Genomic DNA, 25600 nt, shown 5'->3' with positions numbered 1-25600 from the left:
GAAGACTGCTTCTGTTTGGCTTTCTGACACTTCAAGGATCTCAACCAGCATTAGCTGGTCCTTATGTTGTCAATGAGCTGCAGTCAATTCCTTATTTTTCTGACCTTGGTGATATTAGCAAAGGTTTTGCTTCAGTTAGGAAAATGTCCTTATGTTTAGTTCTTAAGAGTGCCTTCGACTCCATGTTTGGGTATAAAACTCTGTGATTTCAAAAATAGTAGAAAAGACCTTTAACTTGTCATTTTCTGTATCATTAGAGTTTCTGACATGGCTAATCAAACTGTTTGGGTTGCATACTTGCATGGCAAAGAAAATCCTATTAGCCCAAACTGATTTGAATCAAGTTACTATACTCTCTGCCAAGAGTTTTCTTTTTCTGTATTGCCTCAAGGTTACTTGCTTATCATGTGCAGGGCAATGACCATCATATCTGTTGCTCTTGGATCAGCTTTTCACTACGTCAGATGAAATCCTACCCTTCACTACGGGAGTCAGTCACAGAAATTGCTTATCTGTTTTACACAATTAATTCACCAAACAACAGATTATGCAAGATAATTTGAACCATTAAAACTTTGCATCTTTAGCAAACATATGCTATATCTCTTTTAATAGCTTAGGTAAGTTTTAAAATGTAAATATTTACACTTTGTAAAACTCAATTGTTTTCAGCAGTCAATTGCATAAAAATTTCCCATAGAATGCTCTGCTTTCGTTCTGTTTTATCGAAGGATGTCCATATAATGACATTCCCTGTACGTGAAATTTGGCACTTTGTTCAACTTGTGCATTTCTACTGGTCCAAATGTTAGTTTGAAATGATATTATAATTTCTCAGTGGTTCTAATATATTCTACTGGCAACAAAAAAAGGGGGTTTGTTTAAAGAAAAAGGAAAGAAAAAGGAACTTGAATGGAACAGTTACAGCTGCTAGATTGGATATTATGATTTAAGAATATTAAGAAAATGGCAAAATATATAGCTTCATATTGCTGAGCATTATAGAGTAAGAGCATGATTGCAGCTTGATAATGGAACTCAATCACTTAAAACTGTTAAAATGGTAAAGAAAAGGAATTTTCAGTTTGATTCCTGAATCTGGACATTTTTAGTAGTCAATGTATGTCCTACAATATGTAAAGCTAGTTTAATTCTAACAGCTGTGACTGCAGATAGAAACTGATTTTGTGAGAAAATAATCCTCAAATCAAGCTGTCCATATCTGTGTTCAGAAGCTAATGATAAGGTAAGAAAGACGAGTAAAAGTACAGACTTACACACCAGGATCAAAACGGCATCATTTTGCTGCCTTCAATTAACGAAGGGCAGAAAGGTCATCTCGCATGGGTTTTAGTTACCACAGGTTGCTTGCCACGTAGAAGCTATTGAAGAAATTAATTGAAGCATTGTTTCCTGGTCTTTTGGATATATATATATATATATACATACAGTCCGTCTATGGTGCGGACGGTCCTCATGCGGACCACAGTATTGGTGACGGTTTTTCATAGTATTGGTGACGATTTTCTAAAAAACCGTCGTTAATACTATGAAAAACCGTCACTAATACTGCGGTCCTCATGCGGACCGTCCTCACCATAAAATTTCCATATATACATATATCTAAATAGTCTGGTCTTCTTCTTTTTGGAGTAAAAAGAATGTTGCAGACCGTGTAGAGCTTTGTGCAAAAGAAATCCCTTTAGCTTTCGGAGACATTCTTCTTTGTCTTTCTTTGTGTTCTCAGAGTGGGTTTGAGAGACATCTCTATGGCGATCGAAGAGTGAATGGGTCTATTGGGATTTTGGGTTTGGTTTTGGGAATTCTTGTTTGAATCCACCATTAAAGGTTCCGTGATTAAGCTTGTAAACATAATATTCATATAGTGCAGAAGCTTGACGCCTGAGCAACGAGAACGTAGGTCGATTTTGACTGAACCTCGGTAAATTTGTGTGTTTTACTGCTTTTATTATAGAAATTAGTTCTAGGCTTCTACAACAGATTTTTTATAGATGTCTCTTTTGATTGCACCTAAAACCTCTTTGCAGCGATGGCAAAATTTTCAGGAATATCATCAGTTTGCCTTTTCATGATGTTTAACCTCAATGTATCAGCTGTTTGCGGTGTTTGTGCCAATTTCATTGTTGAATTAAATTTCAGCCTCCTTTTCAAGCAGGAAATGGAGCTATCTTCGATAGGATTTTAGAATACTAGAAAAACTTCGCTTGTATGTATTAATATTCTTTTCTTTTGTCTGATTCCAAGGGCTGATGAAAATTGATATGATCATTAAGGTGAGTTACACCTTTTGAAAAGGTTTATGGCTAATAACCATTAATTTTTGCATAGTAAGGATAAATCAAATGCTTGTAAATTTTGCACTTATAATGAGTTCTTTTCATTTCCATCTGGGAATATATTAAATTAATTTATTACAATAGTGGATACATACCAATCTGCAGGTAGGATTTATTATGAAAAAGGTAACAAAAGGGAATGTTACAACAAAGTTGTTGGACCTTGGAGGTCAACCTAGCTACGTTCCGCAGCATGTGGAAGCGGTACTGTCAGATCAATTTCTGCTGTTGTGTATGATACTAATGTTCCATCTCAATTAGCTTTGTATTCTGGCATCTTCTATATTGAAGTTTTGAAAAGAAATTTATATTTTCTTAGTTTTTTTGGTAGTTATTTCATTTTTCATGCATCCATATCTGTATACCTTTTCAATTTACAGATCCTGCTTTTACTATTGGGGAAACTTTACTGGTTTGGTGAATCTGATATTGGAATTAGAGTAATTTGCTATTAGTATTACTAGAAAATAAACAGAAACTTGGACTTTGATGCGAAAACAATGTTGTCAACTTTGGTAATGTTCATAAAATTGACCATGTCACAAAAAATTGCATGATTCCTCTTTTGATCTGTTTCTGGTTTATGTATTCCAGTAAATATACTTGACTAATCAAAATTAGATAAATATCTGATTAAAAATCATGTTGGTTTACGTATTTAGAGGTTACAATTGTCAGCGAATTACATCCTTTCATAATTTGTATTCATGGTGATTTTACTTCATTCTTCTTTTCATTTTACATTTCTTACTTAGGCAGGCTCATGGACCTGGGTTTTGTTTTCTCCTGTTATGTTCTATCAGCAATGGCTATGATGCAAACTTAGATAGTAAGAAATGGCTATGATGCAAACTTATTTTGGCTTATAGCTTTTTTGGTTATTTAGTTATTATTATTATTATTACTAATTTTATATATGAGTTACTTTGTTGTTGTTATCCATTTCTTTCCATGAACATCGAACTGGTTAGCAGTACACGTACGTGAAATGAAGCTGATCAAATCCTAATGGTCACTTGCATGCTTTAAATTTGGGCTTTTATTAGTGAGGCTGTTTCGCATTTACTAATAATGACAGAGAGAAAATGTTGTAATATGATTGTTGTGTTATGTACTTCGTACAGATTATGGCTGTACCATTGAGATACCCAGTCTGTAGTTTAGTGTCTCAGCCAAGGAAGATTAAGTATTTTTAAGCATGAATTTAGGTGTGGAGGTAAGGAAGTCTCAGACAGCTGTAAAGAATTCTTCATTTAGAGTTGGTAGACCTTATTGACTCTCTATTTTAGTTTCTGCAGGTTGCCGCTACATTTATGTTGCTATTTTGTGCTATAGTCTTTTAACTGTTTGTCAAATGTCCTGTACGATGCATTTAATAGGTGATATTTCAGAACTTAGATGATAGCATTTTATATAGTACGGTTAAATTTAATAGGTGATATTAAATCTTGGACATTAAGAAACTCCGTGGGAATGGAATCTAATTTCTAGCATCAAAATTTAAAAAAAGTACAACCTGTAAATAATGGTTTTTAAGCTATTGCATCAGCCTTCAACCAAGTTATTTGTGGATCCTAAGTTCTACTCGAACTTCAACTCATTGTGAATTTTAAGTATATAGAAACGTGAGATTCAGCCTCCAGGATCTTGATCTGAATTAATCTTTTTATTTTCTTTGATCTGATCTAATTGCTTTTGTTCAGTGGAATTTTCCTTTGTTTCCCCCAGAAAAAGAAAAAGAAAAAAATTGCAGAGAGAGATGAGCTGTGGGTAAAATGAGATCGATCACACTTGCTGGAGAATCATGTGCGTGCACGTGAGTATTTCCGTTTGACACTTTAATAGAAGACAAATGGTGCTGCCAAAAAAGATTATTTAAGATGCAGTGTGCAAAATTTAATACAGTTTGAGTTGTAATTATGTCAATATTCCTTTAATTTATATAATTCTTCCTAATAAAGAACACCTTAATTAAGCTAGTAAAGTTTAGCAAGACAAAAAATAAAAAATGAAAAATAAAAAAATCAACTTGTTATAAACATATGAACAAAAATATAAACAAGAATAATATGCCAAATAAATATGTCTAATCTCAGTTAATCCATCCTGTATTTCACGAGATCAGCATATATATATATATATAGTTCAATTCATGTGAAAAAAGTTAACTTACTGATACATGTATATTTCAAAATACAATTGAAATACATAAATATCCTTCTAAAATTACTCGAGTTTGCACGATATCCTCAAGTTAACATTCGAAATAAATTATGCTAGCCTTTTGTAATATTCTAGTTTAACATATATGTTTTACCGTACAATCACAAGTCGTATTACTATTTATTTCTTAAATTGATTATAAGTTTTATGTATTTTCTTAATTTTTGCTTAGTCATTGCATAAGATTTAATTAATGCCTAGTGGAAAAGGAGTTGTTTGGCAGTTGACAGATGGTTGGATAAGTTGCTTAGTCATACTTGAATTTCGATACATGGAATCCAGTTTGCTTAGCCATATTTATATGGAATTCATTCTTGATTAGTCATGCTTATTATCTGACAGGTGGTGGGAAGTGATTTGCCTTATACGTTAATTAAGTTCCTTCTATATACAGGCTAAGTAAAACTTGGAGACCAAGTCCAGTAGACTTGCAGACCAAGCCAAGTACCAAGCCAGGTAAACTTGGAGACCAAACCAATATGGTAATTGAATAAGTTCATTCTGTTGGGGTGAGAAGGTTATGACCAAGAGCAAGCTAGCTTGAAGTGTTAGCAACAAGCAAGCTTTTGGTGAAGCTCTTGGGAATGTTTGTGTGTGAGTTGTGTTTTTAGGTTTTGGTTATGGTGTTTTCTGGTTTTTAGGGTTTCTAGAGTGTTTTAAGATGTTGAAGAAGAGATAAGAAGAAGGGGACCACGTTGCTTTTGAAAAAAGAGGCTTGGATCTTTATCCATTTCATTCATTTTGCAATATAAGCTTGAAATTACAACTAGTTCACACATGCCAAGCATGTGAGCTTACAAAATGAGTAAAGTATTTGAAATTTAAAAAGTAAAATGGTCAACACCTAACTTTTCATACACAAAAGAGTCAAAAACCAGCTGCAACATGTCTATTCCAAATATAGTAAAAAGTGGCACATGGTTTGAACTAAGTTCCTATTGTTTAACTAGTTTGGGTAAACAACCAAACTAGCTTCACCTACTTAGTTTCCCTTTGTATCTGCCTATGAAACTTGGTTTGAAACATCCTTGGTCATCAATAAATATTGTTCCAAGAGCTAGGAATGTTCTGGAACCGGATCATGGGCCAAACAGCTCCAAAACTGACCCATACTCTGCATACTGGGCCCATCAGATACAGCAATCTGTTTGAAATAGAAAATGGACTTTCCCATGTCATTGGGACCTGAACTTTGAACCATAGTCTTCTATATATGTCTGTAGACATCCCTCAAAATTTCAGCCCAAAACTCCATTTGCAACCTGAGATATAAGATAAATAGTAGAACTATGTTGCTGGAAATTATGAATCCAGCACCATAGGCATTTCAAGCATAACATTCCTACTCTTTTGTGCATAATTTTGCCTATACTTTTGCATACATAACTTAGGCACAAAACATTATCAAAATATACCTTGCATAAATTAAAACATACAAAAAAAAATAAACTCATAAAAGGAAATGATTTGATACCAAGGTGTGCATGCTAGCCGGTGACATGCACCATCAAGTGGCAAAATTGCCACACTTCAACACTCCTCCTTGGCAATTTTGTATGAGACGTTGAGAAGTCCTCTCAATATCTCAAATCTCTTCTTTCCCAATGGCTTGGTGAAGATATCCGCCAAGTTCTCCTAGGAAGTCACATACTCCAACTTCACTTCACCACTTGCTTCAAATTCCCTTAAGGAATGATACTTGACCGGTATGTGCTTGGTCCTAAAGATCCACTTCACCCCAATAGCATTCTTTCCCTTCGGTTTTGTTACCAAGCTCCAAGTGTCATTCTTGTTTATCACATCAATTTCATCTTGCATGGCTTGTCTCCACTCTTTTCTTGCCATAGCCTCATGGACATTGATTGGATCACTCAATGCCACATTACACCTTTCATAAATCTCATTAAGAGGTCTTGTGCCTCTCACACCATCACCAATCTCCAAATCAGCCCCTATGGAGATTTCTAGCTCATTCTCATCATATTCATCATCATGGGCAGCACCTTCATCATATCCTTGTTCCTCATCATTATCATGAGCTTTAAGTCGATTGTCTTCATCCATACTAGCCAACTCCTCCTTACTACAAACCCATTTAGCTTCCTCATCAACTTTCACATCTCTACTTATCACAAGTTTCTTGGTTTCCAAGTTATACACTCTATATCCCTTGGTCACATCACTATAGCCAACCAAAACACCAACTTGTGACCTTTCATCAAGCTTTCCTCTCTTCTCTTGTGGTACTAGGATATAACAAATGCTTCCAAATACCCTTAGATGATCAAGAGAAGGCTTATATCCAAACCAAAGCTCAAATGGGGTTTTACTCCTCAAAGACTTTGAGTAAAGCCTATTTTGGATGTAGATGGATGTATTAACTCCTTCGGCCCAAAACTTCTTTGGCAAGCCACTTTCAAACAACAAACATCTAGCCATCTCCATGATGGTACGATTCTTCCTTTCACATACACCATTTTGTTGTGGTGTGTATGGTGTAGTGAATTGATGAATTATACCATGATCCTTACAAAGTCGTTTGAAAGCCTCACTTATGTATTCCCCACCATTGTCCGTCCTTAACACCTTTATAGTGCAACCGGATTGATTTTGTACTAACTTCATAAATTCTACAAACTTCTCCAAAGCTTGTGATTTTCTTTCAAGGAAATACACCCAACACATTCTTGAGTAATCATCAATGAAAGTTATGAAATACTTGCTGCCATTTAAGGATGGAACACTCATAGGACCACAAATATCCGAATGTATAAGTCCTAACTTCTCCTTTGATCTCCTAGAACAAGATTGAAATGCTAGCCTAGTATGCTTTCCTTTTTGACACACTTCACACACATGTTCTTGCTTCTCCACCAATGGCATGTCTCTAACAAGTTCATGTGTGCCTACCAATGACTTAAAGCTAGCATGGCCTAGTCTTTTATGCCAAAGTTGAGAGGTGTTCTCAACTTTGGTGTTCAATGCAACCGATGCACCATTTTCATCCATATTCAACCTAAAATTCTTGTTCTTCATTCCAACACACATTAATTCATTTCCATGTGGATCAACTATAGTGCATGTCATGTTTGAGAAGTGTAATGCATATTTGTTCTCAAGCATTTGACCTACACTAAGTAAGTTCTCACATAAAGAAGGTACATAGAGAACATCATGGATAGTTTTGATACCTTTGGTGGTGTGTATCACCACATCTCCTTTGCCTTTCACTTCCATCAAGGCTCCATTTCCAATTTTGACTTTGTTGTGGCTGCTCCTATCCAAGTTTTTGAACCACTCATGCTTGTGAGACATATGGTGTGTTGCTCCACTATCAATGATCCATCCTTCATCATTCTTGATGCTACTAAAACAAGTAGCAACAAACAACTCTTCGGATTCACTATCACTTGCATTATCTTTAGCAACATTTGCTTGTTGCTTATCTTTCTTGGTTGCCTTGCATACTCTCTCCACATGACCTTTTTGTTGGCATTTATGGCAAAATGCATCCGGCCTCCACCAACACCTTCTTGGATGATGACCTTTCTTCTTGCAATGGTGACAAGGTTCATAGGACTTCCTCTCTGGTTTGCTAGTTTCAACTTTCTCCTTTATGACCTTAAGCTTGTTCTTCTTTTGATTTTGTGTCTTTTGATGTTGTTTAGACATAAATGCAGCCTCCATTGATTCTTCATGTCTAATCCTCCTCCTTTGCTCCGTAGCTTGCAAGGCATTCACCAACTCGGTCAAGGAAATTTCATTTAGGTTCCTTGACTCCTCCAATGAAGATATCTTAGCTTCATACCTCTCGGGCAAGGAGACCAACACCTTCTCTACAATCCTTTGGTCACTTAATCTTTCACCTAGCACCCTAATTTGATTCACCACATTAAGAAGCCTTGTGGTGAACTCCGTAACCGTTTCTTTGTCTTTCATCTTGATGGTCTCAAACTCCCTCCTTAGGTTAAGGATTTGCATTTGCCTTGTCCTTGCACTCCCTTGGAACTCATCTTGAAGTTTGTCCCAAGCTTCTTTGGCACTCTCACATGCCATTATCCTTGTGAAAATGGTATCACTAATACAAGAATGAATGGCGGTGAGAGCCTTGAAACCTTTAGCCAATTCCTCCTCATGGTGCTTGATTTGGTTGACCGTTGCCCCTTGTCTCAAAGGCTCGGGTTTTTGGGGATTTATGGTGACCTCCCAAAGACCATAAGCCTTCAAGTAGGCTTGCATCTTGATACTCCAAATGTTGTAGTTCTCCCCATTGAAGATAGGAGGAGAAGGAGTTGAAAAACTTGAAGAAGCCATGTGAATGTTGCTTTCTAGTATGAAGGAATATGAAAATATATTTGTGCTTTCAAGTATCTCTTCACTCTCAAGGAACGAACCAGCCCAAAAACCTCACAAATCTCACAAAAATGTGCCTTGCTCTGATACCACTTTGTTGGGGTGAGAAGGTTATGACCAAGAGCAAGCTAGCTTGAAGTGTTAGCAACAAGCAAGCTTTTGGTGATGCTCTTGGGAATGGTTGTGTGTGAGTTGTGTTTTTAGGTTTTGGTTATGGTGTTTTCTGGTTTTTAGGGTTTCTAGAGTGTTCTAAGATGTTGAAGAAGAGATAAGAAGAAGGGGACCACGTTGCTTTTGAAAAATGAGGCTTGGATCTTTATCCATTTCATTCATTTTGCAATATAAGCTTGAAATTACAACTAGTTCACACATGCCAAGCATGTGAGCTTACAAAATGAGTAAAGTATTTGAAATTTAAAAAGTAAAATGGTCAACACCTAACTTTTCATACACAAAAGAGTCAAAAACCAGCTGCAACATGTCTATTCCAAATATAGTAAAAAGTGGCACATGGTTTGAACTAAGTTCCTATTGTTTAACTAGTTTGGGTAAACAACCAAACTAGCTTCACCTACTTAGTTTCCCTTTGTATCTGCCTATGAAACTTGGTTTGAAACATCCTTGGTCATCAATAAATATTGTTCCAAGAGCTAGGAATGTTCTGGAACCGGATCATGGGCCAAACAGCTCCAAAACTGACCCATACTCTGCATACTGGGCCCATCAGATACAGCAATCTGTTTGAAATAGAAAATGGACTTTCCCATGTCATTTGGACCTGAACTTTGAACCATAGTCTTCTATATATGTCTGTAGACATCCCTCAAAATTTCAGCCCAAAACTCCATTTGCAACCTGAGATATAAGATAAATAGTAGAACAATGTTGCTGGAAATTATGAATCCAGCACCATAGGCATTTCAAGCATAACATTCCTACTCTTTTGTGCATAATTTTGCCTATACTTTTGCATACATAACTTAGGCACAAAACATTATCAAAATATACCTTGCATAAATTAAAACATACAAAAAAAATAAACTCATAAAAGGAAATGATTTGATACCAAGGTGTGCATGCTAGCCGGTGACATGCACCATCAAGTGGCAAAATTGCCACACTTCAACACATTCATTCTAATTCTTGCCTTTAGCGTAGTAGGGGGGAAAAAGCTATCATTTCAAGTCTTTCAAAATTTCTCTTCAAGCCCTTTTATTGCAAGTGAGAGATTTCTTTAAGTAGAAATCTAAGTGATTTTGTTCCAAGATTTGTGTTTTAAGTAATAGATCTCCTAGCAAGCATAAAATTCTTCTCTAGCGTGTGCAAGTAGGAAGGTAAGTAAATCTTCACCTCAACCAATATGTGTTATTTGATGTGTTATATTGACTATGTTAGACTTCGATGATTACATAATATGCATAAAATATTTGCGTTTGAGATTGACTATTGAAGATATACATGGGCATGCATTATATTGATGTACACGACATGTTCATATACAAGATATTCTATGCATAGAAATAGTTGGTCATGGATTGTGTAGTTGCCATGCAATGGCTTCCAGCGCACATAAAGTTGTGGTTATAGATATTATGGGTCCGTAAGCGAAAATAGTAAGATCGACAATCTAATTTTAACTTATTTAAATTTTTGAATACAAATTTGAATCAATTTTCCAATAAACCGTCCCTTATAGCTTGTTTGGTAAAGGAAAAAGTATTGAAGGAAATTGATTCCCAAGAATCAGTTTTCTAGAATTTAATTTTTTGAAAATAAATTTTTTTAGGATTTGTTTTATAGTATTTGGTTAATTATAGAAGAAAATAAGACTTACAAGTAATTAAATAAATTTGTGCATTAAAATTAAAAGATAAAACTATATTTAAAAAAATTATGTAAAATTAATTTCTCAAAAAATTTTAAAATGAAACCTCTTTAGGAAAATTCACTTTCCATTTCAGTTTTCCACATTGTGATATTTATTTTCTGTTGGAGTCTACAAATTCCTGCTTTTAAAGATTATTCAAACAAAAAAAAATTTTACTTTTCTAAAGAATTTTAGATTCCTACTTGCTTTGTCGATACCCAAATATCTCGTTAATTCAAACTTCATCAGCATCAACATCAACATCTTGTCCATAGCTTGTGAATTCTTAATTGAAAAGACTTTTTCAAGCTTTTTCCACCTTTTTGAATCTAGCTTTTCATCTCATCGTCTAACAAAAAATCAAGAGAAAATAAGTGCCCTCCTCAATTTATTTTTTTTTTCAAACACTTTGGCTAATTTATTTTTTCCTATTGGATGATTATCACTTAAAGTTAGGCATGTGCCCCCTTTAATTCATATTTCCTTCTTTTATTTAGTTTTTCCTCTTTTGCTTAATGAATTTGTGTAATCTAACACTAAATATTACTCTTTTAAACGTTGCAAAAACACTTTTAAAATTGTCATGTAAGCCTACAAATCTCTTTCTTTTAGAAAAAAATATCTAAAAATATCTTTTACCATTTTTTTAATGAATATTTTTCACCATTTAAACTAGTTTTTATACAAAAGAAAAAAAGAAAAAAATCAATTTCTATATAGTTTTCGAGTTTATTAAATGTAAAATATTGTCTTTTTAAATATTATTTCTATTATAACTATTGCATGATTTTATATTAGAACACTATAGTTAAATAGAAAATATAAATTACTAATCATGCACTTCATAAATAAGTATTTTTTAGTTTTATTATCAATTGTTTTCAATTGTGCCCTCTCTGACCAAATTTGTTGGACCATCACTGGTTCATTATCTTCCTTTTCGCATACCGTGCAACTTTCTTCACCAAAAATTGCAAAATAACCTGCTTTCACTAACTGTCCCAAGCTTATCAAATGTAGAGCCAAACCTGGTACATACATAACATTGTGCACAATTCTTCCACTGTCAACCAAAGCAATTCCCCTTACCTTGGCTTTTAAACCCATCTAAAACAAAAACCACAGTTTTATCACCAATCATATGATTACTGCATCCAGTATCAATATACCAACTATTTTCTTTTATATCAGCAACACAAGATATAAACGAACTTTCTTCTTTCAATTCTTGTTTATTATTTGTTCACTTTCTTCCTCAACAGAATTCACATTTGTTTTTGGTTTATGCCAACAATTTTTAACTTATGTCCATATTTTTCACAAGAGGAACAATAAGGAATATTAGAATTCTTATTTTTATAACAGCTATTTTTCTCAATATGCCCAATCTTCTTACGGTGATAATAAGTATGCATATACCATTATCCTTATGAGAATACCTCTCACCATTTTGGTTTTCTGCCTCAACTTGTCCTTTATTCTGAAAATCCTAATTTTTGTGTTTTGCATGATTTTCCAACCCTGAAAAATTTTGATATTTACCTCTTTTGTAGTCTGAACGTGCCTGAAAAGGATGCTCTACTCAAACTTCAATAGACCTGTGCAATCTTTCTTCATGCATTTTTAAAGAACCATTAAGTCTAGAAAAACATAATTGAAATAAATCCTTTGATTCTTCAATTGCTGCCACGATTCTGTCAGATTTAGAATTTGAACTCTTCAACACCTTTTCAACAACTTTTTGATCCAATATTCACCAAGTGATTTTAATTGATTTATAACACCAATAACCCTAGCAAGAAAATCAATTGACTCCTAGTTTTCATGAACAAAGTTTCAAAGTCACGAATTAGTATTTGCGATCTCATAGTTTTTACCTGATTCACTACTCCATACTCACTTCGAAGTGGCTTGCACCCATTATCCTTGGGAATATTGTTAGGACCCATCCAGAATTCCTTCCCCGGAACCCTAGACAAGCCCTGATCCCAGGGAAACCCTACCGGACCCTCCAAAGGAAAATCCGACAGAGCCTCCCCTAAGGGATTTACTTACCACAAGTCACCTGCATTGAAAACACACTTCTATACTCATCCCCTTATTCCTCCCGCAAAATACAATTTGTTCCACAAATTTCAGCACTTCTAAAAAACAACAGTCCAGTGCATAAATAAAACAGAAGTATCCCAATAGTATACAGAGCTTTAAGAATTGCTAAACAAAAGAAATACAACAAGGCTGAAAGAAATAATACACTGAAATGAAAGAATGCAGAAGTATTTCTCGAAACACAACAGCAGCGGAAAACTTGGTTAGGTCCGGAAGAACGTCTACCACCACTTGCACCTAAGGGAACGGAATTTAAGAGTGTGAGATGCTAATCATCTCCGTGAGTGACCCTAACTACTAAACACCTTTAGTAATAACAAAATAATATTAATAGCAATTAAGGAATAGAACAAATACCAACAATTAATAAATAAATAATAATAACTGTTAGAAAATAATAAATTTTCCCTCAAAACTCTCACCAATCGCTCTGTTTGAAATGTTCCCTTTTTAAAACTTTTTCGCAAAACCCAGTGTGCATACCTCACGAAAACCATGGGATTAAACCATTTGATAAACAATAAATAAATAAAAACATACCCCAATATATAATTAAAATGTAATAAATTATAGTAAATAATTTTGAACACCTTTGGGGTTTAAAACATTATTTGCAATTTACACCGACGCACCACACCATATACCGGTGATGCCCTCCGATACCCAGCGTCCCGAGCACCGACTGGCGGGGGGGTTAAAGAGAGAAACCTGCAACGGTCACTTCGGCGTCCCGACAGTACCGCTGCTAAAACCATCAACCCGGCCAAGGAGGGGGGCGGCTGTGGCCAATAACAACTTGCCTGCCCACGATCCAATGGCAACTCACGAGTGAAGTAATAACCGCACGCTAAACCACATAATAACCGCGCACTACCACGTGTCCATACACCATACACCAGAACACCAATACTGTATGAGTGCGTCTAAAAATAAACATTATTAACCAACCGTACCGTTTTTCCAAAAACCACCGTGGGAAATAAATTAAATTCTCACACTTACCATCCCACGTATTTTTATTCAATAACCCGGTACGAAACATTGATAACCAACAAACCACAATTTTCTCGAAGTACGAGATGCAACCATAAAAATACCGCGGGCATAATTTATAAAATTTAAACAAATATTTTCGTAAAATATTTAACCCAATTATGCCCGGAAATCAATTTTAAAAACCACGTACAAATACTACCAAAATACACTTTGCTCATGCATAATAAATTAAACCACAATATAATTCATAAATAAATCACACTACATGAGCATAATTTAAATACCAATTTAAATACCAATTAAACATAATTAATTGCCCAAAATAATTTTTGAAGGTGGGTCACTCACCTTGAGCACGCAAATCAACTAAGATCCTCCTCGGGATCAACTCCGCCACTTGTACGTGCACCTAAACAACCACAGTGCACCAACCAAAAATATTAATATTTTATTCGGGTAATTCCCAAATGGGTACCCGGGGAGCGAACACCAAACAATATCTAAAGGGTTATGAGTTATATACCGAATCGAAGCTCGCGTGATGAGGATCACGGATTCGGTCTTACTTTCCGGTGATCGAACCCGACAGGGTCGGAATCTCGCCGGAAAGCTTTTCGGGTTTCGGCTCCGCAATTCTCCCAAACCGCCGCGAATTGGTGGAAACGGAAGCCGGATTCGGGTTCAGGAGGTTGAACACAGTGAACTAGAGCCGGCCGGGAAACTGGGTACTCGCCGGAACAGTACTTTCAGGCGAGCCGCCGCGTCACTGGCAACCGTCGCCGGCGGCGGCGCGTGCGGTGGCCGTTGGTCGTGAAACTTGGAGGTTTTGCCGGAAATGGGGAGGGGAAACTTTCTGGCCGGCGCGTGTACTGTAGATCGGCCGGAACAGTTGAAAAATTCCGGTGGCCGTTGGATCCTCTCTCTCTCTTTCTCTCTCCTCTCTCTCTTTCTCTCTCTTCCCCGAGAATTTTATCAAATAAAAACCCCTGTGTGACACTGTTCATGCCACGTGGACCAATCAGAAGCTGACACGTGGCATTTTACTGTTCATCGACTAAAAATATTAAAATATTACGGTATCCGGTAAACTTCAAACGTCCATAACTTTTTAACCGGATGTCCGTTTTGAGCGTGCCGCTAGTCTGTGAACTCGTATCGAAGAGCACTTCACAACCATGCATGAGTCAAAGCTCATTTCCCCATAAATAAAAAGTCAACTCCGACACCCCTTGGACAGTTTGGACCGCAACTTGTTTTGCTCATAACTTTCAAACCGTAGCTCCGTTTTCGACGTGCTACCAGTCTACGAACTCGTGGCATCGTGCAATTCGCCACGGTACCCTGGTCAACTCTAAATTCCCACTGGAGCAAAAAGTCAATTTTTGACCCCTTCGGTCAACGGTCAACGGTCAACCTCGGTCAACGCGCACGGATTCCGGTGTGATTTGGGATGGGGTGTTACAAATATTGTGTCATCCAAAGCTTGTTGAATAATAGATTAAGCCTCAACATCCTTTTTCTTATTTCCGTCAACTCTTTCAGTTGTGCTGCAGTTGGTCTTGCTTCTCTTCATTCTTTGTTATCATAATTTGTATAACCATTCTCAACTAGTTCCCATAAGTCAAAGGCAACAAATAAAGTTTTCATTCTGATACTCCAAAACTGATATTCTTCACCTTTGAAAAATAAAGTAGATAATTTTAAGGAATTAGAATAGAGTTACTTGGAGCCACCATTTTTTTTTTTTTCCCCTTTCCTACAGATTGTAACAACCATAAAATTTTTGTTTAGTGTAGTAACCTGTTCAGATACTCCAAGTCTAGTGTAGTAACCTGTTCTGATACCCGTATTGGTTCTTTTTTTATTTTTTTTTTAAAATAAAAATATCAATATAGAGGAAGGACACACAACTCATAAGAACAAAACAAATATTTTTATTTCTCAAATCTTTTTTCTTACCTACAGATTGTAACAACCAGAGAATTTGTTTTTTTTTTTTTTGCCCTTTTAATCACAAGTCTAGTGTAGTATCCTACTCTAATACCATTGTTGGTTTTTTTTTAATAAAAATATCAATTTAGAGGAAGAAACAGAACTCACAAGAACAAAACAAATATTTTTATTTCTCAATTTATTTTTTTTTTACTTCTTTTTTTTTTCTTTGCACTTTTTTTCACATTTCAATACATAAAATATAAGTCTCTAAATAGACATATATTATACATTTAAATTTAACTACAACCTAATCTAGAGTTATTTAAATTTCAAATACAAATTTACTACTTCAATATATCTTGAACGCTTTAATTTCAAATCTTCTAATCCAAGTTTAATATTAATTTTTCAACACAAAAGAGAGTGATGATTTGTAGTTTTGTTTATTTATTTGTTTATATGTTGATATTTTAAATTCTAATTATGAAAGTGAGGGATAAAATAAGATAACAGCACTGTGAAATTAATTATATGTAACAGGTAGAAGACAAATTAAGTAGGAAGCAATCATGTCTCAGCTGGTAGATGCTATGCTCCAAAACCTTTTTCAACTAGTAAAGAACGAGGCACAATACGCATTGGACTTCAAAGTTGAGTTTGATAAAATGGAGTCACGCCTTGATCTTATGATAGCCTTCATGATTGACACTGAGAATCTCAAGAATAAGAATGAAGTTGCCAAGGCAGCTATAATCAAGCTTAGGGGAATGATTTATGATGCTGATAACGTTCTTACTGATTGCATTGTCAGAGATGAATACAAGAAATATCGATCTTGCTTCCATTCATACCTCTCTGATCCATTGTTTTTGTATAAGACAGGAAAGAAATTGAAAGACATCAATACGAGAATTGAGCAGATAGAGAAGAGCTTGGGTAGTTTCCAAAGAGATCCACATCATACCATTCACACTGAAGATTCAAGCCATGCTAGAGGATTCATGTCTCAAGATTCCTACCCATCCGAGACAGTTGGATTGGAAGCTGATTTGAAGAAGATCAAAGGGTGGATTCTTGACACCCAAGAAACACTTTTGCAAATTACCATTGTGGGGATGGGGGGTTTGGGAAAAACCACCATTGCCCAGAAAATCTTTCATGATAATGAGGTACTAAGTCGGTTTGATAAGATCATATGGGTTACTGTTTCAAGAGCTTTTAGGGAGGAGCATGTTCTAAAGCACATGTTGGAAAGGTTAGGGAAAAAGGTATCTGGGTTCGATAGTAGCCAATTGCTTGGAGAGTTTCAACAAGTTCTTGCTGAGAAGACTTGCCTTATTGTTATGGATGATGTATGGGAAATGAATATGGAATGGTGGACAACCCTGTGCTCCATTTTTCCAAGACGAGATGGTAAAAGCAGCTCCATCATAATTACTACAAGGAATGAAAATGTTGCTAATGATATGGGCATTGAAAACTCGCGAATCCATAAGCCTGATTTTCTAAATTACATCGACAGTTGGTCTTTATTCTCCAAATTTGCATTTTCTTCTAATAAGGGAATTTGTCCAAATCCCAAGTTTGAGAAAATAGGCAAGGATATCACGAAGAAGTGTGGGGGGCTTCCACTAGCAATCAAGACAATAGGAGCTTTATTAGCACCAAAGATTGAATCCCTTGCTAGTTGGACTCAAACTTGGGAAAGTTTTCATGACTTGACAACTGAAGGAATAAATAAATCGGTTATGGCATCTCTTCAACTGAGTTATGATGAACTCCCATCTCATCTAAAGCAATGCCTATTGTCTTTCTCCATTTACCCTGAAGACTTCGAGGTAAGAATTGAACAACTAATCCATTGGTAGGTTGGTGAGGGTCTTATCCAGGGCAAAGGCTCAAAATCAGCAATTGAAATGGGGTACGAATACCTCTTGCAACTAGTGAAAAGGTGTCTTGTCGAAGCTATGCAACAACGACGCTATGATGGGAGGATCTACAACTGTAAGATACATGATATGGTGCGGGAATTGATTAGCATGAATGCTCAGGAGGAGGCATTTTGTAGCTTTGATGAAAAAGGCCAGCAAAGATTGACAGAGGAATGTCGGTGGTTAGGTTTCAGTAATGCCATGCAAGGAAAGCCACTAGGAAACAAGTCGAAGATCAGAGCATTAATTTTATTGGTGTCAAATATCGTGAAGCATGACTTAAAGAATTTCGGCTCACTGACATCCCTTAGAGTGTTGGATATCTTAAATAGCAACTTGAAAGAGATCAATGCAGAAAAGCTATTTAAGTGGATTAGTTCCCTCAAATGATTAGCGAATCTGAATCTTGCTGGAGTTCGAGGTTTAGAATCAGTGCCATCTTCAATTAGAAAACTTCTCAATCTTCAGTTATTGGTTTTGACCAAATGCGTCGATCTGAAAAGTATACATCCATCAATTACAACTTTAAGGAGGCTGATATTATTAGACTCGAGGCTTGTCCACTTGAGAACCTACCCAGGGGATTGGGAGGGTTATCTAATCTTCAAGAACTATCTGGATTCATGGTGATGAGTCAGTCGAAAGGAAACTCCTGCCAACTTATTGAGCTTGGAGAACTTAAACAGATAAGAGTACTTCGAATCAACTTAAGTGATGATACTGAAGTCTCAGAAAACGAGCTGAACGTCCTAGCTCATCTCGAAAACCTCAAGGTTCTAGGTATTGATGCTGGCAATTGTAAGAGGAACACCTCAGAGATCTTGAAGAAGATGGATTGGCTAGTTCCTCCTCCAGCATTGCAGGAGCTGTATCTTAGGAATTACCGTCACTCAACTCTACCATTGTGGGTTTGTCCCTCCCGGCTTACTAGATTGCAATACCTTTCCATTGAAAATGGAGATCTTATCAACTTAGCCCTAGAGGTTGAGGATGACAATCATCACATTGCTTGGAACATCGAGGGTCTATGCTTGAAGTTCTTGGCTCGATTGGATGTGAACTGGACGGACTTGCAAAATGATATGCCGGTGCTACGCTACATGGAGGTTAGTCATTGCTACAAACTAAAAGGTTTCCCCTGTTCTGTTAAGTCTCAATCAGTTTTAGAGAAAAAATCAAGATTTTGGAGAAAAAATTAGGATTGAAGAAAATCACAATGTCCAAGAAGTCCTTTAATTGTGTGATGTCTCTATAAATATTATTTTCTTTCTATGCATTGATGCTACTGTTGTAATATGTGTGATGTGTGGATATTCTTATGCTTTATTGTATTGATCCTATTTTGTAATATTGGTGTTCGTGTATTTGTGTATAATTGAAATAAATTTAATTTTAAGTTTGTTGATTCCATAGTAATTTTATTGAAGTTTTTAAGAAGTTTGAGAGGAATGTCTTCCACTCTATGCCTTCCACTTCCATTGGATGAAGGAACATAAATATCGCCACAACACTCAAAACTTCAAACATTGATATTTATTATTGGGCTCGCTTTCTACTAGCTAACTAACAGTCATAACACTCAACTATAAACATTGTTGGTGTCACGCTTGGCGGATATATGTTAGCACCCACTTATATTGTATCTTACAATTAATAAAAAAACTTTTATTCACAATCTTCAAGAGATTTCCTTTTCTAGCTGCAAATTGTAGCAGTCAAAAAGAGTGAAAAGCCTCTTCAATGCTACATTGTGATTTGGCAGTTCCGCCTGCATCCAAGAAATTGGCAAATGTTTGGTTATGAAGCTATAAGATGCAGAACAGAAATTCCCTACACTTCAAATCACAAATTTACATATACTCAATTATATAAACATGAAATTAACACCATAAAGTGTGCCAAAATTCCATTTACTATAACAATCCGTATCAAAATACTTTTGTTGTATAATTTTGACCAGGTTTGACCAAATGGACTGTGTGTGGATCAAAGGTTGACTTTTTCTATGATTAAGATTTTTGGTTTGACCGATGTATCATGTAGAGCTTGTCGATACGAGTGCATAGACTAGTGGCACGTCAAATTCCGATTTACAGATAAAAAGTTATGGTTCTGAGAAGTTTTGAATATTAGTTTTATATCAGTGTCTAAATCAATTTCAGATTTTTATCTATTAGTGACCCAAGACTCTATATGAATGTTGAAAAGTGTGCCCAACAGGAAATAAGTCCCAAAATATCCATTTTATCCTCCAAACCCGAAAAATTTCTCTTAAGATCCACGGGTCCAAACCGGATCGCCACGAACCCGTTTAACGCTCAATCGGATCATCACTATTTTGCCCAATTCCAGCCACCATCTATCTATACATGCTAGCCACCCTTGTTACCCACCTTTGGGTGACCATATAGGCCAAATTTCAATCCAAACCGCTAGACTACGCGTCGGGATTGACTGTGTTTGGCATTTTTTGGCCATTTGGCCATTTTTTGGCCTTTCTAGGCCAAGCCATACACCTTTGCCCCATTTTTCGATCCTCTGAACTCATTTCCATGCTCTGCTTGCCACGATTTCTCATGGTTTGAGAGATACATCAACAGGGAGTTTGGCCAATTTATGCGACAAGTTTTCCGACCACCGATGACACTTTTGGAATGAGGTGAGCACACCAATGTTTTTCTTATCTCTTGAGCTTTCTATTGATATAAAATTTGTGAATTTTAAACATCATTTGATGATTTTTTTCATTTTTAGGTCAATTAGTTAAATACCGAATAATTTCGGACTATGTTTGGAAAAAATTGGTCAAATTGCACAAAATTGAAGTTAGATTAGTGAAATTAGATATTAATAGAACCCATTAGATGGTTTAATTTTAAAAGATTGGCCTTAAGGTGAACAGTCCCAATTTTGGATACCGGTTCTTAAGGATACGCAGTATAATTAGAACAGCCATATCCAATATATATAATTTTATAATTGTAAAAATCATTTTAAGACTTTTGATGTACATGAATGTCTTTGGTTTAATTGTTGGAGCATGAGAAATAGTTTTATTATATTATAGGCACTCGTGTTGAGCTTGGAGGCGATCCTACAAGGGCACAGAAGTAAATATCTGCAATACTGTGAGTGGTAATATTTTTCAAATATTTTGCCTATGCAGTATAATATATATATATATATATATATATAGCTTGGTTATCTTATGTATATATCATTTGATTTAAATGATTACTTTATGCATATATGAATATTTGCATTTTTATATATGTATTATCATTTTATGTGAATTATGATAATATTTTAAATGGTTTCCAATTCTAATGAGTTCATAATGAATTTGTGGTATTTAAATACCTTGATATTTGAATTGAGGTTTTAAATCATTTTGAAAAATAATTGATTTTGAGAAGGTAGATTGAAAATTATATAATTTTAGCATGTTTAAGTATTTTATAATTTATGTCCTTAAAATTAATTTATGGTGATATATATTTCACTATGAAATTTCTGGTTTTGCCATGAAATGATGAATTGAAATTTTTAGAATATTTAAATAAACGGTTGGAATTGAATATTAAATTATAATTTATAATACAATATTGTTTAGAAAAGTATGATCTTATAAGATTGTTTTACGAATACCGTATTGTTTATTTTTAATTAGTGTACCATATAGTACTTGTTTTTGGGATCGGTATTATATTATAGTATACAAGTTTGCCATGATGCATGTAGTACATTAAAAACCGTGAGGTGGGTTTATCCCATAGGTTGATTATGGTCATGATGTCGTGAGATTGGGTTCACCCCATAGATTTAGTATTGTCATGGTGTTGTGAGGTTGAGTTCATCCCACAGGTTTATTATTGCCATGCTATCTTTCATAGATTAAGGGTTGTGAGGTGGGTATATCCTATGGTTTACGGTTTTTATTTTTTTTACTATCTGGTGGTGTTCTGGGATGCCGTTCATCGCCTGATAGCGCTAGATATATTGTATGATACACTGTCTATGTTTCTGAGTATATTGTTGATTTTCTGATATTGTGGTTGTTACTACACTTACATAATTAATTTGTGAAATTGTGTTTATATTATTTTATGTTCAATATTTATATTATGATTAAGACATTTATAATATTGTAATGATCGTTCACTTTATAATTTTTGAGCATTGGTTTTATGACATTGATTAGAGTACAAGCTAAGGATTTGTGAAATGATTTTTAAAAGTTGAACCTTTCAAAGTTTTAAAAGTGGCTATCTTGAGAGAAACTTTTATGGAAATAAATTTTTATTTTCTTATTATACTATACCACTAACTGAGATATCCTTATTTTGCATTTTATTTATTTTATATTTGTTCCCATAGGTTCAGGAAATTAGCGAACAGTCTACCTTATACATCACTTGTTATTTCATACTTTCCATCGCAGCAGGAGTACTTGTCTTTTTCTATTTATCTTTATCTTTTAAGACTTATTTGTATAAGTTGTTCTTTTAAATTTTACAAATACACTTAGAATGCTCTAATCTAGACATTGGATATAGTATTGACCGTATTATATATGTATAGTTATGATGTTGTGATTTTATCTTTATATGGAGATATTATTTGTTATTGCATGTGTTAGCTTGTCTACATTTTAAGTGGGGTTCCATTGGATATTTTCTAGAGATAGTCCAGTGGGACTTCACTAAGCGAGACTACCTGGGAGATTCGAAAAAGATTTTTGGGGCGGGTCCTATCATTTACGAATCTCCATATCTTTGCTAAATCCTAAGTAGCATTTTTGAGGACAAAAAGAAGAAATTGAAAGGATGGTGAAAAGTAGAAAGTGATAATAAATGACAGCGTGCATTAAAAAGTTTAGTGAGAAACATAAATGATCAAGAAAGCATGTCATACACGGTAAATTGTACATTTCTATGAGATAGGTTTAAATTCAAATCACAAGCGATTGGTTTCGAATTATTTTACAATAGCACAATACACAATTTACTTGCTAACATACACTCACAATACAAGCAAGAGCACCAAATGGACCTCACTTCACTTGTTTCTCTCTGTTCACTTCAGCTTTAGTCTCTTTTTCTTTCTTCACACTTGTTATCTTTTTAAACTTTCACATACACATTCTTTATTTTTTGACAATCCTTGTTACACACATCATCAGTGTTAGTAGTGAAATTCACACTTTCTTACATGAAATATAGTACACCAACACACACAATCAAAAATAGTACACTTTCATTGCACATTAATCACCAGAAAAAGCTAGGCGCGTGGATGCTCTACTACACTGTCATCTTCACGTAGAGATTTTAAACAGTTTTGGCAAAGATTTTGGGTGGAATCAGGCTTCCAAATATCGTCAATAGTTTTCTCACCTATCAGAACACTTACAACTTCAGACAGTGTGGGCCTGAAACTAGTGGATATATTGATGCACCTCACTGGTAACTTTAGAATTGTCATGGCTTCTTTTTCATCATACCCCAATAAATTTTTATCGACCATCTCGCATAGCCTTCCCTATGAATTTGCAACAACAACCTGTAGCAATATTTATCTAATGTTATCAGCTTGTACAGAGATTGAAAACAAAATTCTCTAGCACTTTTTTCTTGCATATACTATGTGAATTACCAAGACAAAATGAAGGCTTAATAAGTGCACAAATGGGATATAAATCCTTAAATTTGACAACAAAAGGAAAAGGCATAAGTCTGCTTTGTTTGCTTACATCATCTACAAGATACTCGAGCTCATCCCTGTTCAATTTTTGTTCTGCATTTCTCCTCCCACAAACAATTTCGAGTATAACCACCCCATAACCATAAACATGATATTTATATGATATGGTTCCATACATAAAAATAAATAAATAACTAAATAAAATAGAAAAAGAAGATCATCTCCGACAAAATATGTTTAGGATTATTCGGGACAATATCACATAACATGTTTAAGATCATTCTAGATAGAATTCTCTCAAATAAGAGAATGACCATTTATGTATATATTACAGTATGAGTCTTGTAATTTGGAACAGGACACCTTTTTTTTTTTTTTTTTTCTTTTTAATGTAGAATAGAACGCTTTTAAGTAATTGAAAATTTCTATATTATAATCAAATAATTCATTGAAATTGAGACACTTAAATTAATTCATTTCTAAATAATAAACTCTTATAGGATTTTTTTATTATTTTTTTATGAGTATTTAAATTAATTCATTTATAAATAATAAACTCTTATAGGATTTTTTTATTAATTTTTTTTTATGAGTATTTGAGGCAAAATGCTGGAGCTATGATAGTAGGTATACATAGAAAAGGAATACTGCCAAACAAGACATCTTGAACGGATCTGTTTTCCATATATTCGTATATGAGCAAATACATGCCCTTTCTCACATAGACATCAAATAGTCGAACCAGATTCTCATGTGCCAATTTTGTAAGCTATTATAAAATTCACTTTTCGTTTTGTTGATCCCTTCAATCAAATTAATGAAAACCCTCTTTACAGCTACATTATATTCTGGCGTCAATTGAGCCTGCATCCATTCAATTGACAAATTATTATTTATTTTTTATGGAAAGAAAAAAAAAGAAAGGAAAAACCCAACGATTCAGAATGGGATTCCCTACCCCTCGGAATCTCCAAATTAACCTCTACTCAATAGATAAGGATATGAAAATTGATGATTGTTACATGAACCAAAATAGTTGACAAAAATAATCTATGACAAATTATCTTGGACGTTGAATGAGTACACCTAACAGTGTGAAAAAATATAAGAAGTTATAAATACTCTTCTTTATTTATTTATTATTATTATTCCCCCCCTCCTTAAGAATGAAGTTATAAATAATTATGACTATGCGTGATTTATACACTGTTAGATGTATCACGGATAAGATGATATTAATTAGACAAAAGTTTTTATCAAATACTTTGGTAAATGGAATCTGCACTTTAAAATGTTACCCTATAAACAGTTCCGGAGCTCCCTTTACCAATCTCCATTTCTTTGCTGAATTTTCCAGTGACATCTTTTAACTGTTTGAGAGTGACAGGCTTCTCTTGACCTACATTTATTTTTGTTCCATAAAAAAAAAATCAAAAGAAAGTATAAAATGTTACTTAAACATGTATAATTAATTGATTGTTTATTATCCTGTATCCGTAGTGTTGTATCTTACCATGAAGCTCTTCTTTTCCAAACCAGCCCATTGCCCAAGCCAAAGCCAACAGAAGTAGCGCAGCGAATACTATTGATGCCAATGCAATCAATGCTTTTTGTAGAGGAGACAGTTTCTTACCTTTGATTTCTGATCAATGTTAGCAAATCAAAATGCAAAATCTGTTAATGTTAGATTTTTCTCCGATTCTCAATTAAAACAATGAAAAATTTCAAAATTAACCCAAAAAAAAAAAAAAAAAAAGATGTGAGAACTTCTATTCATACAATCAAATTTTCTCTTATGCTCAATAATATTCACTGAAAGGAACATACACATAACTTTTGGCAAAACATTTTACCAAGAGTTGTGATGGCAGAGATAAGAGGCCCATTAAAAGGAGTTGTATCGGTCGAGGATCCTTTTCCAGCCCAGTACAAGTGGATCTCCAACAAATCATTATCAGTGACATTTGCCGTGAAATTTTTTGCTATAATTTTTTTTGGACCCCCTGCGCTGTCTTTGATGTTGAAATCTGTTAATACCCTCTCACCCTATAATTTATAACAAGTTCTAATAAGTTCTTCAAAAATTGAAATTAGAAAATTTTGACAAAATTTCAGAATAAAAAAAA

The 25600-nt window shown here is 34.7% G+C and overlaps 2 protein-coding genes and 1 long non-coding RNA gene across 3 annotated transcripts in view; 2 read left to right on the top strand and 1 right to left on the bottom strand.

Annotated features, from left to right (window-relative positions):
• The first annotated feature begins 1656 nt into the window (after positions 1-1656).
• Positions 1657-2561, top strand: LOC132799941 (uncharacterized). Its single transcript, XR_009634859.1, has 2 exons — positions 1657-2294; positions 2463-2561. It is a non-coding gene; the product is annotated as an uncharacterized LOC132799941 (long non-coding RNA).
• Positions 2562-3915: 1354 nt separating this feature from the next.
• On the top strand, positions 3916-18100 carry LOC132799792 (disease resistance RPP13-like protein 4). Its single transcript, XM_060812466.1, has 3 exons — positions 3916-4173; positions 4975-5036; positions 16381-18100. Exon 3 carries the CDS (start codon positions 16410-16412, stop codon positions 17706-17708), a length of 1299 nt encoding a protein of 432 aa, XP_060668449.1. The 5' UTR covers positions 3916-4173; positions 4975-5036; positions 16381-16409; the 3' UTR covers positions 17709-18100.
• A 4954-nt stretch (positions 18101-23054) lies between these two features.
• Positions 23055-25600, bottom strand: part of LOC132804120 (uncharacterized) — a 28724-nt gene continuing 26178 nt past the window's right edge. Inside the window, exons 6-9 of the mRNA XM_060818077.1 lie at positions 25328-25520; positions 24988-25116; positions 24773-24873; positions 23055-23312 (exon numbers count right to left, since the gene is read on the bottom strand). Of these exons, the coding sequence (XP_060674060.1) occupies positions 23055-23312; positions 24773-24873; positions 24988-25116; positions 25328-25520 (681 nt within the window). The remainder of the gene's footprint in view (positions 23313-24772; positions 24874-24987; positions 25117-25327; positions 25521-25600) is intronic.

This window comes from Ziziphus jujuba, chromosome 1, assembly GCF_031755915.1.
Source record: "Ziziphus jujuba cultivar Dongzao chromosome 1, ASM3175591v1".
Lineage (NCBI taxonomy): Eukaryota > Viridiplantae > Streptophyta > Magnoliopsida > Rosales > Rhamnaceae > Ziziphus > Ziziphus jujuba.
Note: the sequence above shows the minus strand (reverse complement) of the source record. Positions and strands in the feature narration are given on the sequence as shown.

Excerpts from the sequence above, each read along its gene's own strand:
- LOC132799792 (XM_060812466.1), top strand. The coding sequence starts at position 16,410 with ATGTCTCAGCTGGTAGATGCTATGCTCCAAAACCTTTTTCAACTAGTA.